Source organism: Tripterygium wilfordii, chromosome 14, assembly GCF_013401445.1.
Source record: "Tripterygium wilfordii isolate XIE 37 chromosome 14, ASM1340144v1, whole genome shotgun sequence".
Taxonomy (NCBI): domain Eukaryota; kingdom Viridiplantae; phylum Streptophyta; class Magnoliopsida; order Celastrales; family Celastraceae; genus Tripterygium; species Tripterygium wilfordii.
In genome coordinates this window covers 6,083,280-6,100,862 of record NC_052245.1, presented here as the reverse complement: position 1 = coordinate 6,100,862, position 17,583 = coordinate 6,083,280, and the positions used below count along the sequence as shown (strand labels likewise).

Genomic DNA, 17,583 nt, shown 5'->3' with positions numbered 1-17,583 from the left:
TTTAGCGAACCCAATTTCACACTGAATTTTCCTCCATCGTATCTTCTCCGCCTGCCTTCTTTGCGGTGACCCCTTTCTTTCCCTTTCTTCAGGGGTCGCCTTTCGCTCAAACAATTCAATCCAAAAAAACACACATTTTGATTTCTCTTCACTCTCCACTGATCATTCAAAACCCACAAACACAGACACAGATTAATCAATCAAGTTAATCAGTCTCAACCATGTCGGAAATGGCCAATACGGATCCGGAGGGGATCGACGGAGTACGGATGACCTGGAACGTGTGGCCCAGGACCAAGGTTGAAGCAAGCAAGTGCGTGATCCCTTTGGCGGCGACAATTGCTCCGATCCGGCCTCACCCGGACATACCTACCCTCCCCTACGCCCCTCTGCGATGCAAGACCTGCGCCGCCGCCCTCAATTCCTTCGCCCGTGTCGACTTCACTGCGAAGATCTGGATCTGCCCCTTTTGCTTCCAGCGTAACCACTTCCCTCAACAATACTCCTTGATCTCCGAGACGAATCTCCCCGGCGAGCTCTATCCGCAGTACACCACCGTCCAGTACACCCTCCCACAGCCGTCCCAACAGCATTATCAACAACAACAGCCACCCCCATCGGACTCGTCTCCGGTGTTTGTTTTTGTCCTGGACACATGTATGATCGAGGAAGAGCTGGAGTTTGTCAAGTCCGCGCTCAAGCGGGCCATTGGGATGCTACCAGATAACGCCCTGGTGGGTTTGGTCTCGTTTGGGACTCAGGCTCAGGTTCACGAATTGGGATTCTCGGAATTGTCCAAGGTTTATGTCTTCAGAGGTGAAAAGGAGATCTCCAAGGAGCTGGTTTTGGAGCAACTAGGGCTGGGCGGGGCTGTAGCTGGTCGGAGAACAGCAGCCGTTCCTGTTGGGTATCAGAAAGGAGGGATTCAAAACGGGTTTCCAAATGGCGGCATTGCACGTTTCCTTTTGCCAGCATCTGAGTGTGAATACACCATCAATACGGTGTGTTTGGTTGTCACTGTTTTAATATATTTTGTGTGTTTTTGAGTCTATATTTAACAGGATCTTTGGAATTTTGCATTGGGTTCTCTTTGAGTTTCAGCTTTTGGATGAGTTGCAAACAGACCAGTGGCCTGTTTCTCCTGGTAGTAGGGCCTCAAGGTGCACAGGAGTTGCATTGAGTGTCGCAGCAGGATTGCTTGGAGCTTGTTTACCTGGGACAGGGGCTCGCATAGTAGCTTTGGTAGGAGGTCCATGCACGGAAGGGCCAGGCACGGTAAAGTCTTTCCATTCTTATGTGTTTTTTTTTTTTGTTTGTAATTTTATGTTTTGGACAGTGGCCAACCATTGTGTAACTAAAACTTGATTTTGCTTAAGTCGTCACAGCTGCCTCTGCTTATTTGCATTTTCTGGTACTTGGTGGATGGTAATATCAAACTAAAGGTTGGAGCTCTTGTTCCAAATACTTTGAAAATTTTAACGTCAGTGAACCTCCTTGCAACCCAGACGCATTGATGATGGTTCTTTCATATCTATGTCAAGGATATTTCATTAAGAGGCACCTTCTAGGTGAAACTCAAATCAAAGATAAAAACAATTCTTAGTAGCAATTTTGCATACATGCTGAGCTTTGCAGCCAAATAGCACCCTTTTTGTTTCCCTCCCCCTCTCAAAGGACAGCTTAGTGCTTATAAAAGTTGATACCTCGAAAAGGACAGCTTAGTGCTCATAATAGTTTGTACCATCCTTAAATGGTGATACCTGAAGTTCCGTTTAGAAGAGAAGGGAAATATTCTCTTTTCTCCAACCCTTTTTTTCTTCCAGTGGGCTTGAGACTTTCTTTCTTTCTTTCTTCTTGGATGGTTGTGCAGTGAAAGGGTGCAATGATGAATTGTAACGAAGGGATGATGGTCGTAATTAGCTAGCAACCAAGAGCATGTTGGTCGTAATTAGCTAGCAACCGAGAGCATGTTTTCCATTCAACCCAACCTTCTCACTGCCGTGTTTGGCAGACTTTTGACTATTCATTCTACCTGTCATTTCTCCTGATGTAGGAGCGAATTCATCGTTATTTCTCATTCCACTATAGGTGGTGGGATGGATAACTGAGTTAAAATAAAAGGAAAGGACCACCCATATTTCTGATAAACTACAAGAAATTTTATAATTTATTGATTTATTCCTAGACTTTAGATCATTTTATTTTAATGGGACATTACCGTGGTGATAAGGGAGGGCAGTTTTAGGGCTTCTTGAGGGTTTAATTTGTTGTGACAACAAAGAAGGTTTAGTAATTAGAGTTTCTTTGGGGTAAAGGTTAGACAAAGTTTGAAGATGGAATAAGTTGAGGAAATTGAAGATCTCAGCAGTGCTCTTTGGTTGTGGATTTCACAATCTCCTCCTCCAAACAGTTTGGGGCTGGTTACACAGATCAGGGATTTTAGGCTGGTAGCACTAAATTGAGGTTGTGGGAAGGATTGGGCTTCTGAATACAAGAAAGTTATGACTTGAAATAACGTAAATCAAGTGGGGAATTGTTGAAGGACTAGGGGAGACACCAGATCGGCCAGGCAATGCATCTTTTTGGCCGCAAACTCTCACTTTCTCAACACTACTTTTTGTCTATTCATTCTAATTAATATTTGAGGTCTTTGGTTATGACTTTATGCAATGTTATCAGGACAGTATCACCCCCGTAGGAAATTCTATGAGGTTTAACCATCGGATTGATTGGTCTGTGGTTCAACTGCTAATTATTCTATAAATTAAAATCATAGATTTATATATTTATATAAGACTAAATAGTTAATAGAAGATCATGTGTTTATTTAGGGATTTTTTTTTCCCAAATTGAATTACATGTTACCCTTTAAAATCATAATTTTTTCACTAAGAAATAGAGGCAAAAAGAAATTTTTAAGCTATTATAGTTGAATAACTTACTGATTTTCAAGTTAAATATTTTTTTTTTCTACTTTTATGAAAATAACAATAGTTGATAGGAGACCATTTGTATAGTTGAAAATTGTTTAAGAGTGAAAAGATAATGGAAAAAATGAAATTTATTCATCTATAGTTTAATGGCATGGTTCGTTGTGAACCGCCACAGTTTATATGGTTCTCACAGTTCATTGCGGTTTGATTGTTGATTACCCATATTTTGTAAAACCCACGGTTCAGCCTATCTGATCGGCGGGTTGGGGTCCGGTTCTGATAATGCTACTTTTACCTAATAAAGTCAAATGTCAAAAGTTCATAGCAACACCTATTATTAACAATTTGAAGAACCTGGAAATTGCGGCAATTCTTCTAGTTAGTAAATAGAGAAGCTCAATTAAAGTAGTTCTAACTTAGTTTAATGTAACCATTAGATTTAACACTTGGTCAACAAGGACTCATAAACTCCCAATTAATCTGTCACACTTAGTCCCGTTGATCTTCGAACTATGTTTCTTTGTGGTTTGCATTAACAAGTTTATGTAAACATTCTGTCTGCCTCTTTGGTTTTTATATGTATATATATTGTTTGCTAGAAATAGTTTCGTGCTCAATTTGAGCATGTACTGCTTATAATAAACTGAGAAGAATATGGGTAAGAGTTGCAAATTTGCTGGCTACAGCGAAAAATTAACTTTCTCTAGTGCTGCAGATTGTTTCAAAAGATTTGTCAGACCCAGTGCGTTCCCATAAAGATCTCGATAAGGATGCAGCACCATATTTTAAGAAAGCGGTCAAATTCTATGACAATCTCACAAAGCAGCTGGTCAACCAGGGTTACGTCTTAGACCTTTTTGCATCTGCACTTGATCAGGTGTGCATTCATGACCTTTTAATTCTGTTTTTTTTTTTCCAAATTTTTTTTTCTTTTCTGGCAGAAAGAGAAGAGAGAGGGGGGGGGGGGGGTTGTAAGTTATGACACCCCCATTACATATAATAATGTCAAAATTGAATTCTTTATGATATTCCTAAATAACAAAACAATAGTGCATAACTGTGACATCGTGAATGGAAACAAGAATTGGGTATTCCAAGAGGAGGCTGATATATGTTTCATTACAGGGGGGTTACTTGTATGTGTTAGAATGTGAGTTATGACACCCCCATTACATATAATAATGTCGAAATTGAAATCTTTATGATATTCCTAAATAACAAAACAATAGTGCATAACTGTGACATCGTGAATGGAAACAAGAATTGGGTATTCCAAGAGGAGGCTGATATATGTTTCGTTACAGGGGGTTACTTGCATGTGTTAGAATTTCCTAGCCTCGACTTACTTCCTTCCCGAGTCATTTGAAAGATCTTGGAATTGTGTTTTTTAGGTCATCTTTTTTTCATTTTGAAGAGAATTTTTGGTATCTTTCTAATAGTCTGCTTTAGGTTTTATTTTATTTATCTATGATTTTAATTTATTATTGGTTAATTTGATGATGGCCAAGCTAAGTAATTTATTAGTATCTTGGGAGAAAAAGGTTTGCACTCAGCTCAATCTTGTTCAGCAGTTGTTATGGATTTGAAGATTGTACTTTGTTATGAATTGACATAGCATTTGTGAATTTTTAGGTTGGAGTTGCAGAAATGAAAGTAGCCGTTGAAAGAACTGGTGGTCTTGTGGTTCTGGCAGAAAGCTTTGGACATCGAGTATTTAAAGATTCTTTCAAGCGCGTTTTTGAAGATGGTGAACAGTCTCTTGGTCTTTGTTTCAAGTGAGTTCACCAGATATCGTTACACTTTATCCTCTGTCTCTCTTCTCTCTTATTTATCTCTCCTCGTTTCTAATCCACGAGGGTGGAAAGAACCCTATGGTGGTTCTTAGCTCTAAATGGTTTATCAGAAACTCATCCTGTTCTCTTGCTGATGTATCTACTTCCATACTAGCAAAAGAAATGGTTGAAACTCAAGCCACTGCTTGCTGATAAAACATTGGAGGCAAGGAGATGTCATGAAACAATATTTTGATAAACTTGCTGAAAAACCGAACTCGCAATTCATTGTTCCCCCATTGGAAGAAATTCCAACTAATAAATGCATCTGAAAAGATGAAATTATCCAACCACCATGGAATTTTTCATTTCCAGCCTTGCATTCAAATTTTTTTTTTCCAGTTTCTAGCCAATTCAAGCAACACTGGGAAAGATTTTTTAACTACAACTTCATTTCTGTTGATGCTAAAATGAGCAAAGATTGTATTATCATTGCCTGTTCAAGTGTTAGGGCTTTTGTCGGAGATACCATATAAATATAATGGCTCTCGTCATGCGAGGTTTATTTCTAATGACTCTTTGTCGATGCGGACACATAGGGAAATGTGTTTTTAAGTGTTGGCATTTGTGTTATAATTATCTTTGCATAATTTATTTGTATTTTCTTTTTTCTCAAAAAACTTAGAAATTATCTTCTTCGGATGTGAGTCTCAGTAATTCTATATACGGGCCCATAAGGTCTTGTACTCCTGTCTGCTTCTTTTAACAGATATTTGAATATAGCTAGTGCAAAGGACTTCAATTTTTATAAATTGATGAAACGACATGATTTTGTGGTGACCATGTTATTTATTTCAATGAGTCTACTGTTGAACTTGAATTTGATAGCTAGAATTATACTAAATGTTTTGACAGTTAGCTATTGAGTTTTACATTGCTTGACTTTGAACTTTTTTTGGTTTAATTTCTATGTATGATGCTGCAATCGCACATATTTGCTCCATATATTATTTATGCATTTATCGTTTATGCTATTTTTCTCATGAATGGACTGTTTTCTGTAATTTGATGTGCCAAACTCATTAGTTTTTTTTTTTTTTTTTTTTTTTTTTCCAGTGGCACACTTGAGATCAACTGCTCAAAGGACATCAAAATTCAGGGGATTATTGGACCCTGCACTTCTTTAGAAAAGGTTGAACTTTTGACTGTGTTTGGAAGTTGCTTTCCAGTAAAATGCTGTTAAATTTGGAGACTGATTGGGTTTTTCTCTGTTTGACATTTTGTTTCGGTCTTTTTTTAATATTAAAATGCAATTGTTAATTGTTCCTGGCTTTGCAGAAAGGACCTAATGTTGCTGATTCGCTTCTAGGGGAAGGAAATACTACGGCTTGGAAAATGTGTGGCCTCGACAAAAGCACTTGCTTGACTGTTTTATTTGACCTTTCATCAAGTGAGCCGTCAAATACCTCAGGAACAGCAAATTTACAGTTATACATACAGTTTGTTACAAGGTACTTGGGGATCTTATTATCGGTGACTATTTGTTTTGTAAATCAGTGAATATCATCTTGTATTACTAAATTTGGCGGGCGTATTTTTTTGTCTATTCTTTGCAGCTATCAAAGCCCTGATGGTCAGATGATGCTTCGAGTTACAACAGTTACTAGAAGTTGGATAGATAGTGCCGTAAGCTCAGAGGTTGGTTCAGTCTCTCCATTTTTTTTAAGCAAGAAAAGGATGTCATTCATTGTAGTGTCACCATGGAGGTGCCGCCAATATGAAAGCAGAGCATCTCTGTCTTATTAATTTGTCATCTTGTCCTTTGTTTAAATGCCCTAAGATTATTGTGTTCTGGTGCCTTCCATTCTATCTATGGAATTCTGTGTGTGGGGCATTGTGTGCTAGGTACATATTATGTCCACCCCCTTACACAAGGGGCACTTTTTAGCATTTTAAGACCCACTGTTATTTAAATCCTATTGTACTGCAAACTCTAATTTGTCTAGTGGTTTTCCATAAAGTTGTGAATTGTGTTACCTTCCTGGTTGATTAGGCTTCTATCACTACTAGGTAGTCAGCTTAGCCAGGTGCTTTATAGCTTTGTGTGTGCACTATCTTTTTTCCTATTTCATATTTTCTGCTAACTATTTATTGGTAACCTTTGAGTTCCCCTTCTTGTGGCCATAATAGCTCTTTTTTTTTTCTTCTTACACCAGTTCTGCTAAATTGTTTCAGGTTATTTTTCTTTGTGATAATATTTTTGTACATGCATCTTTTAGGAAAGGCTTAATGCTAACATATGATATTATCTTTGCAGGAATTGGTTCAGGGTTTTGATCAGGAAACAGCTGCTGTGGTTATGGCTAGAATAGTGTCCTTTAAAATGGAGACAGAGGTTTGAATTTCGTCCATTGGATATTTATATGGATCTGAATAGGTTGTTGAATCATCTCCTGTTCCTAGATCAGTGCTTGTTAAAATTTGAGGATCATTAACCATTTTACAAAATATCTACAGTCATGTTAAATATGAACTGGAGAAGATATTTAACTTCATGATTGGTTTTTGTTCTGCAATCTGTGAGCGAAATACAAAGGAAGTTTAATTTGCATCAAATTGTTTTTATAAATATAAGCCTAACTGTGACATTTTTTTTTAAGTATGTCGTTTTCTAGTTTCCTTGCTTCTGTTCTGTATAGGTATCTTTTTGTTTGTAACCTCATTTTTCACAATAACTAAGTCACTCCTATTATCTGGTTTATTTTGAACAGGAAGGCTTTGATGCCACTCGATGGCTGGACCGAAACTTAATTCGTCTCTGTTCAAAATTTGGTGACTACCGAAAAGATGATCCATCGTCCTTCACATTAAACCCTTGTTTTTCATTGTTTCCTCAGTTTATGTTTAATCTTCGACGGTCGCAATTTGTACAGGTGAATAATCTTCCGCATTTTATGTTTATCTCAATTTACCCATGTATGTATGGATGCCTGATCCTTTCTTCCTCTTCTCCCCCCCCCCCCCCCCTGAAATGGTGTTTGTCCAGGTTTTTAATAATAGTCCAGACGAGACTGCTTACTTCCGCATGTTGTTAAATAGGGAAAATATCACGAATGCTGCTGTCATGATACAACCATCATTGATATCATATTCGTTCAGTTCGCTTCCCCAACCAGCACTGTTGGATGTTGCTTCTATTGCAGCTGACCGTATTCTCTTATTAGATTCATATTTCAGTGTTGTCATTTTCCATGGTATGACAATAGCACAGTGGCGTAACATGGGTTACCAGAACCAGCCGGAGCATCAGGTATGGACTCATTACTCATTATCCCATTGCTACATTTCTTGATTGGATATGAAATGATATAAAGCCATTTGCCCAGACTTTCCAGGTTGCATGTTGCATACAGTTCTCAGCTGCTATAGGATTTACCTATCTATGTTCTTTATGCTACAATTTTCAAATGGAATTTAATTCTGTGCCCTAGTGGGCAGAGGAATGATATCCTTTGATGAGAATCGTTTCATTGTTTAATGCACCAAACATCTCCTAAGCATATCCTTTGATCAGTATTTTATACTTATTAGTTATCATGATTATTTTTTGTTCTGATTTAGGAACCCGTAATATTCACCTTTTAGCCCTAGAAAAGGTATTTTGACATAGAGCATACCTCTTGGAGTATAGTATTCCATGGACCTTAAATTTATGTGCCTTTTCAGGAAAATGTTAAAGTGCATACTGTAGCACCTAAATCTTGCATGTGTAAATTAAGCTAAATGCTGATAAACTTCCAATATAATGTTGATTTCATCCCCTCTTGTATTGCCATAATGAAATTCATATATCTATTTGGCTTGTTTGTTATCCTTGTCCTACAATTTCTCTGTCTCTAGCCGTTGAACTCATTTGTAAGGGCTTAGGTCTGGCGAACTTCACTAATTTATGTTATGTTTACATTTAGTTCTTAGGGCAAGTTGTTTCGGTTTAAGGCTTTGATGATGATGATATGTATCCAGACACCTCTGGGATTAGTTTGTTCGTTAAACACCTAAATGTAAAGTTGTTACTCTAACAGTGATCTTCTATTACAGTAAAAGTGTTGAAAGTGATAAAAAGAAACCAATGGCCAGATAGAAGGCTCCCACAGTGGTGGTGGAGTCCGAGAGGATATGCGCTTACTAGTGTATTCTCTTTTTTCTATCCCTTTTCCTTCCATTCTTATAACGGTGCTACAAGGTTGTGTTCACAGCTGTAGAATAACACCTATAAGTTGCTTTTCTTACTTCAGATTTCCTTTCATTGTTACCCTAGCACCTTTTCAGAGTTTTATATTTTCCATTCCCAATTTTTAGTGCTGGGATATAAGACACAGCAAGCAAGTTGTTTCAAATGCATTCCATCCTTTGTCACTGGATCACAATCGATTCGAATCTATACACACCTAGCAAAACTGAAGCCCATCCTTCAATTCTCTTAATCCCTTAATATCCCAAATTTCCGATTGGGTTTGCAAGCAATCAATGCAAATTTCCCTTGGATATTTTGTTTGCTTGAGAAAACATCTTTACTGATGCTTAAATAAACCTAAGTTAGGAATTTTAGACCTAAATATGATATTTTCAGGTTACAAAGAATGACGTTTGGAAATTGAAGAGTAATGTTAGTAGTTTAAACTTCAAAGGATAGTGTATGATATTTACATTCTGACGAGAAAGCTATGGAGGCTGCCTTGCAAAATACTAATGGATTCTGTTATTGGGTTACAAGCCAATGACGCATGTAATTAATATACATGTGGTCAGGCCATCTTGCTGAAACTAATGGATGCTGTCTTTGGCAAAAAGCTGATAAACTTTATGAGAAAAATCAAGAAATCGGGTATTCCAAGCTGAACTCAACTTCAACCATAATGTCATTATTAACAGTTAAAGCCAGTCTTCCTCCAAGCTCTAAAAGATCAAGAGAGATAGCAAATGTTCAAGATTCTCCGTATTAGGCTTCTTAAAAATTGAGGTTGACATTTTTTTCCTAACTAGAGAAATATGTAGGAGTAACCCTGTTTTTCATTCTTATTTTTTAAAAATTTAGGGTTTATTTTTAATTTTTGCACGCTGAAAAGAATATTTAATTTTGTGGAAAGAGCTTTAGATTTGCCCATTAGAACTCAATTTGACTCTTGTTTGGCCAATTGCTCTTTTATGTGTGGGGCCTTTGGCTTGTTATTTTTTTCAGAGTGGTGGTTATCTTTGACCCATTTATTTTCCTATAGGCATTTGCGCAGTTGTTGGAAGCTCCACAGGATGATGCAAAAATGATAATTCATGATCGTTTCCCTGTTCCTAGATTGGTGGTATGTGATCAGCATGGATCCCAGGTCAGTATTTTTTTTTTCCGACTCAATAGTGCTATTACCTTCGCAAATAAATGAATTTACTCATTTTAGAATTTGGCTGAGGAATTGGATCATATAAGATGTTTGTCATCCTTCCATCTATAATATTCTATTATAATGACATACTGCCAGGTGAATGATATAGTTTCGGTTAAAAATAGTTTTATTAGACACTTTTAGACAATGAAATTTAGAATGCCCTAAAGATTGTTGTTGCCTCTGGAGATATCGATTTCATTTGCTGCAGTCCCTTATCTGTTGACCAAATTCATCCCCCTCCACTTTTTGTTTGCTCTAACATGTGAAGCACCAACTCCTATTCCTTTTCTGTTTTCATGCTGTGCAATATTTTCTTTTTATTGCTGTCTTTGGAAAACTTTGATTTGTTTTGTTTTTTTCAATGAGTAGGCAAGATTCTTACTGGCAAAGCTGAACCCTTCAGCAACATATAATAATGCCACTGAGATGGCTGCTGGAACAGACGTGATCTTTACCGATGATGTTAGCCTTCAAGTGTTCTTTGAGCATCTTCAAAGGCTGACCGTTCAATCATGATAGTAGAGGAGTTTAAGTTTCTCATAGATTTTCAGATGTAGGGAAGTCTGCGGCCTGATTTTATCCCCTCTTTAACATATTGTTCTGTGGGGATCTTTTTCTTTTTCTTTTTCCTTTCTATTGTCTTGAAATTGACAGGGTTGGACCACAAGAGTTTGAAAATAACAGATAGACATAAATATATCATTTTTTGGGAGGTGGTTGGGTTATTTCAGTTGAGTTGCTGGGATTGAAAGTTACAATGGCAATGCAAGGTATAGAAATCACTGTTTGAGTTTTGGTTGCGGGGCCAATGAGGAAGATGCTTGGACAGATTTTCTTCCCCCATTTTTTTTTCACTCTCCATGTATCTGGTTAGGTGGGAAGTTTGTATTTTTTTTTTTTAAGTTAAAAATATCAAATGTAATGATTGTAGGTTGGATAAACATCTATGTTCTCCGTCTGCTTGCGCATTGTTTTGGGTTTGGTTTGTCTCAAGAAATTAGTCAATTGGGTTAGGTTCTGTCAACTGGGATGCTCAGTGGGAACAGTTGAGACAACATAACAAAGCCGATGGTATTTGTTTCAGTTTCTTAGAGCGATAGACAGGATTCTTACAAAAATCTGCTGATCGTAAAAGAGTTATCCTGTTTACAAATGACTCATTTATGTTCTGAGTTTAATATTCATGTATGAGTTTGGCAGTGTGTTGACCACAGTTTTTTATGACACGTCAAACAGTTTTTGCATTCCAACTCACCTCACAGCACCACAGCTTTTTACCTCACAGCACCTCATCACACCTTACAGCACTCCCAAACGTTTACAATATATGTTGAATTGTCCTATGTAATCAAATTAGGTCAATTATTTTATTTTAGATTAATGTACAATGTAAACCTTAAGTGATTTTATATTAATATTATTAGTCATCTAATATAACCGTAATTTAGATACGTCAAACGTACTTCACAGCATCGCACCACAATTTTAAAAGTGATGCGTCAAACTGTTTTTTGCGTTCCAACTCACCTCACAGCATCACAGTTTTATAACTCACAGCATCACACAGCATCTCACAACACCTCACAGCATTCCCAAACAAGCCCCCATGTGTTGATGATGATGGACTTACTGACGTAACTTTTACGTGGAAATTTAAAAAAAATAATTACAATTTTCGTTTTACATGTGTGAAACTAATTTTATAAAAAAAAAATTAAATATTAAAAATTGCACAAGCTTTTTAGAGTTGTGCACAATCACCCTTAAAAGTCTAAACCGACTTCCGCCTAATTTGTAAAGTTTTGTTTTTCCTTGATTTTTCCTCTTGTCAGTGGAGGGCGATGTGTCTAGAGTTGCTCTGGGCAGTGGGAGTGAGCATGGAGAGTTTGATGACAATGTTAGCAGTCACAACAGTGAAGATGTTTATAAGCTAATGAATTAGCATATGAGAAATACACAGATGACGGGATTGAGCCAAATCCTCTATTAATTAGTTATAACAATGAGGATGAAGCAGAGGAGGATGTCAATCATGAGATTACAACGAATATCATAGATCTTGGTGATGAGGAGATTTCAGATGATAAATTGCATAGTATTCACAGCAGAGGCGGATTTGTAAAACATTAACTGACATTAGATGGCTGTTGGTTGTTGCCTGCAAATTTAGGACTTGACGGCTGACATTAGATGGCTGTTGGTTGTTGGCTATTGCGACAAATTTTCTTCTTCAATAGTAATCAGGCTCCTTTTTTAGGTATATCTTTTCTGCAAAATACTTTTGGTTGTCCTTTAATTATTTGGCTAATTTTATTCATCTTTGCATACTATGTTATTTTTGACATCTTGCAAATGTAAGTGGATTACTATTATGTTCCGATTGAGGTTCTTGTTTCTGAGTTTAGGACTAATGTTTGTTGTCGTTGCGGATTCAATGGTTTATAATAGATTAATTTCATGCTCACTAGTTTTGTTTGAGCCTAATTTTTACTGACATGAACTTAAATTGTTTGGTTTTGAAATGTTGCATCCTCTATTATGAGTTGTGGAGTACGGCAAGTATCTTGTCTTTTTCACTTAGTTGAAGTGGCTATGTAAATTGAAGTCTTAAGTGGGGCCATGTTTGTATCAAACAAATCACATAAGTAATTTAGTTTATTGATTACCATATTTTGTTGATTCAGATTGTATTGGGTATTGCTGACGTATTATAAACTAATTCTTTGGGTGTCAAATTCTGATTCTTCCAAGAAAATTTGATTGGGTATTGGGTAAGTTTTATGAATTGGATATTTGTCAATCTGTATTATTATTTGGATTAGGTAATGCCGAAATGTTTGAGTGTTTGCTAATTATTACAGTGTTCATTAATTGTTTGTTTGTAGTGTGGTTGTGTTGTGAATATGGAGAGATTTTTTTAAAAAAAAACTCTTACATGAAAGTGTAAATGGAATTTCATACGACAATACATCTAATACTCCTCAACAACCTTCTTCTTCAATCCCAAAAATAGTTGATTTGAATAGCCTCCCTTCGGATCCTACAAAAAGGAAAAACATTTTTGAGTATCATCCAAACCAAATTGATAAAATAAAGATAGTTTATTCGCTAAAGGGTCTTTGTCAACTCCGTGGCCATTAGTGGTGAAGCCACAATATGGTGAGGGGTCAGTTGACCCTCTCAAAAAAAATTTTATACCCTAATTATATAATAATTTATGTAAATGACCTCTTGAATTTTCAATTTACACCCCTTGTTATGAAAAAAATCATGTTCAAGGTTGAAATAATAAGACATGTGACAAATATTACGTATTAAATTTTATAAATTTTTTATTTTTAGTGTTATTTTTTGTACTTTCGAAGGTATAATTAATAGATAACCCCAAAAAAAATTTCTGGGGCTTTGCCCTTGACCCCTGCTTAGCTTTGCCTACTATGACAAAAAACCTCTATCTGTTACTATGACCCCCTTCATGTTAAGTCCTGACTTCGCCAATGGTGGCCATGACTTTCCAAAAAAAGATTGAAAATAAATGGCATCGATTTAAACCAACTTGATTTGATCAAACTTTAATTGGTTAGAGTGTAGCATAAAAGAAGATTGAAAATGTAAATGCTACAGCCCAACCCCTAAGTAGCCCAACACCATCCCAAGTCTATATAGCGTATATGTGGCATGCTGAATAATCATCCTACATGACATTAATTTAAAAGAAATCTCTCTCAGTTCTATTTTTCTAGGGCACAAATATACTCCCGAACACCCCAACTAGAGATCCACTAAAGCCGACTATATCAAGTGTCATCTTCATCACTAGATCTACGATCTTACCGATTTTACCTTTATTGGGTTTATGGACTTTTGGTCCTATGGGCTGAACAAAAAATACCCTTAAATCTAGTTATAACTATAAGATCACCGTTGCAAAAGTTGTTTTGAGTCTTTTGACCACATTAAGCCTTTTCTTAATGGGTCTGTATAAACTAAATCTCTCTTTCATGACTTAAGTCATGGGGAATTATCAAGGGCCAAAATGGAAAGGTAAAAGTAGGCACACAAGCAACTTACATATATAATATATTAAAAAGACGCCCAAGCGATAAACCTTCATGCAAGAGAAGATTCATCCTTTGGGTTTTTTTACATAATCATATTTTTAATTTTTATTCATGTACACTAAACCAGTGTTATTTTTTAATAATCATTTTTTAGTTTTTTATTACTTATAAAATATTATATTATGTTAATTATTTATATAGAAATAAGTTATTATATTTTTTTAAAAAAATATATATATATATATATTAAAGTGGTCCCTCGTTCCCGTTAGGGTTTCTGTGGGTTTGTCTAGGTGTTCCTAGGTTGTGAGGCGGCAAAGGCCATCGTCGTGGTAAAGGAAATTGGTGAGCTACAATGGAGGGAGAAATGGCGGACAAGCTCCATGGTTTGAGATTATCAGATCTTGAGAAGAACACAGTGGATTTGGCTGTCGACTTACAAACTTTTCCGCAAGAGCAGGTGGAACGCTGCTTGGTTGGGAAAATTATGACGACAAAGAAAGTTAACTTGGATGCTTTTCGGCAGTCCATTGGGCGAATTTAGAAGGATTCTTCACTGAGTATCAAAGAGCTGGATGAAAAAATTTATTTGCTAGAATTTGCCAACCGGGGGAAGAGAGAAAGGTTTCTATCGTTGTAACCTTGGACTTTTGAGAACAATCTGCTGGCGTTGAAGCCGTTCTGCGCCAAGGAATCAATTTCAGACATTAAATTTGAATGGGTCTCTATGTGGCTTCAGTGCCACAACCTCCGATTGGGGGGATGTCAAACAGTGTGGGGAGGAAAATAGGGGCCAAAGTGAGTGAAGTGCTGAAGGTAGATACAAATGATGATGGGCACAGTTGGCGTTCGTATCTGAGGGTGCGAGTTCGATTGCGATTCGAACAGAGCCTCCCGCGAGGAGTGATGGTGAACATGGGGGAAGGTGAGCAGTTCGTAGATTTCAAATATGAACGTCTCCCTCTCTTGTGCTTTTCCTGTGGGCGTTTGGGGCACTCGGATCGGGAGTGTATCGATGGGGAGGGGGAAAACCTAAAAGATGGGGGAGGACGACGTCCTTTTGGGCTGTGGATGCGAGATGGAAGTACCGGACTCCGTTCATCTTCTGGTTACACTAAGAGTAGTACGGAGAGCGACTCTATACAAGCATCTACAGAATCACAGAAAGTAGGATCCAAGAACGAGGTTGGAGCATCTGCTAGGGTCCACGACGGATTCATCATGCCTATGCTCTCTCAGAAACAGGCTATTGTTAAATCTACGGGGAATAATGCAGGGGAGGGGGAGAAGAAGGTAGTGGAGGATAATTCTGATAATATGGTGCATCTGGGTGATGAGAAAAGAGGAACCATATGCGATAAAAGTATAACTGAAGGGGATGATTCTGACTATATGGAAATAGTGAAGACTAAGTCCACGGAGGTTTCAACTGGTTCACAAGGGGGTCCGAAGAAGAAGAAATGGAAACGTCAGGCTCGTGCTGCTAGAGTGGTTAAGGAAGTTATTGAAGAAACCACCATGGTAAAAAGAAAGGATTCTTTTGGTGTGGAAACAGAGGCAAAAAGAACCAAGAGGGTGGATGCAAAGGGATCACATAATGTATTGGCGGAGGTGGTTTCACCACCCCACTACACATTATGAAAACCTTATCTTGGAACTGCCGGGGGTTGGGGAATCACCGTGCAGTTCTGGCGCTGAAACACCTACTTCAGTGTGTAAATCCCTAACTAGTGTTTCTAATGGAGACACGTTTAACTGTGCGAAGAATGGAAGGGTTAGCGAGGAGGTTGGGTTTTGTAGGATGTGTGGTCTCTGGGTATGATGGGGACCATTGTGGGCTTGCGATGTTGTAGAGGGGGGATGTCTCTTTTACGTTGTTGAATTATTCAAGCTTTCATATTGATGGTATGGTTACAGTGGCGGATTCTGCTTCTTCTTGGAGAATGATTGGGTTCTATGGAAATCCCTTGCAAAGTTTAAGAGCCTCTTCGTGGGATTTGCTGAGGAGTCTTCGTGGATCTTCTACTCTCCCGTGGATTGTGATCGGTGATTTTAATGAGATTCTAAAACAAAGTGAGAAGCTTGGTGGCAGAGCGCGAAATCGGAGTGCTATGGCAGGTTTTCAACAGTGTCTTTTGGACTGTGGGTTGTCTGATTTGGGGTATATAGGGAGCAAATTTACGTGGTGTAATAATAGAACTGTAGGGGTTATCTATGAGCGTTTGGACAGAGCGCTTGCAAATGATCAGTGGTGTGTTTTGGTTCCAAATTACAAAGTTCACCATCATGTTGCTTCAGTGTCTGATCACAGCCCGATCGTGGTGGATTTGAATTCCTTTTTCCTCTTTCTATCAATCTGATGTAATCTCAATTTTGACGACCTTGATTACATCTAAAAATAGCATAGCCTGCTATATTCATTACCAGAGTTATATCCAAAAAATAGCATAGTATGTCATATCTAATTCAAGGGATAAGTATCGTAAAAGCCCTTGAACTTATCAAAAATGATCAATTGAGCCCCTATGCTTTTTTCGTGCCAAATCAACCCTTCGACTTCAAGCAATGGTTCAAAGAAGCCCTTCGACCACTTTTCCGTCATAACGGAGATGACATGACCATTAACTTCTGACATGTAATTTTTTTGTTTAATTAATATTCCATATGGAAATACACTACTTTTTTATTGATATTTTGTTAACACGTGGAAAACAAAAAATAAAACTAAATCTTATCTCCTCATATCTCTCGCTCGTCCATCAATTTCTCATCTGAGAACCAGGTTGAATTTTCTTAAACAAAAACCATTAAACTCATTCTCCAATTTCTCATCCAGATATGCAAGTCATGGTCAACTCCAAGTCAAAACCCCCAAATGATATCCTCTGTCACCTACCTTTATTTCAAGCCAAAAACAATTATGGAGTAAGGGATATGCAGAAGCTACCCGATTCGGATGCCAATCCATGGAATCCGTCAGCCATTCAAATCGAGTCTCTAACGAAGTCATAAACCCTACCTGATTGAGAGCTAACAGCCGGATCTGCTTCAAACTCTAAAGCCAAAGAAAAACCCCAGAATGGATTCCCAAATTGAAAACCCAAAGTATGAAAACCCACAAATCAAAACCCACACCTTGAGGCTAATCGATCAAACGACACCGATCTCAAAAGCGGCTATTCGCTTACACGTTCAATTTTCTGATGGCGAAGTTCTTGAAGGCACAAAGCAAGATGATGGTGGGGGCTGGTGTTGGAGGTTCAAGAAGAAAGAGGAGGGAGAGAGAAAGAGTTAGAGAAACCTTTTCCATTGTTTTAAAATTTTGGTTTATCAAAGGCCATGTCAGCAAATACACATATTACTTGTTTTTAACAAAATA

General features: G+C 37.6%; 1 protein-coding gene across 1 annotated transcript; it reads left to right on the top strand.

Annotated features, from left to right (window-relative positions):
• On the top strand, positions 1-11,102 carry LOC120014944 (protein transport protein SEC23-like). The gene is made up of 12 exons (XM_038867082.1): positions 1-1,001; positions 1,102-1,275; positions 3,649-3,810; positions 4,566-4,708; positions 5,822-5,897; positions 6,044-6,216; positions 6,322-6,403; positions 7,023-7,100; positions 7,477-7,638; positions 7,752-8,015; positions 9,982-10,086; positions 10,513-11,102. The coding sequence occupies exons 1-12, from the start codon at positions 222-224 to the stop codon at positions 10,657-10,659; spliced, it is 2,346 nt and encodes a 781-aa protein (XP_038723010.1). The 5' UTR covers positions 1-221; the 3' UTR covers positions 10,660-11,102.
• Positions 11,103-17,583: the final 6,481 nt, after the last annotated feature.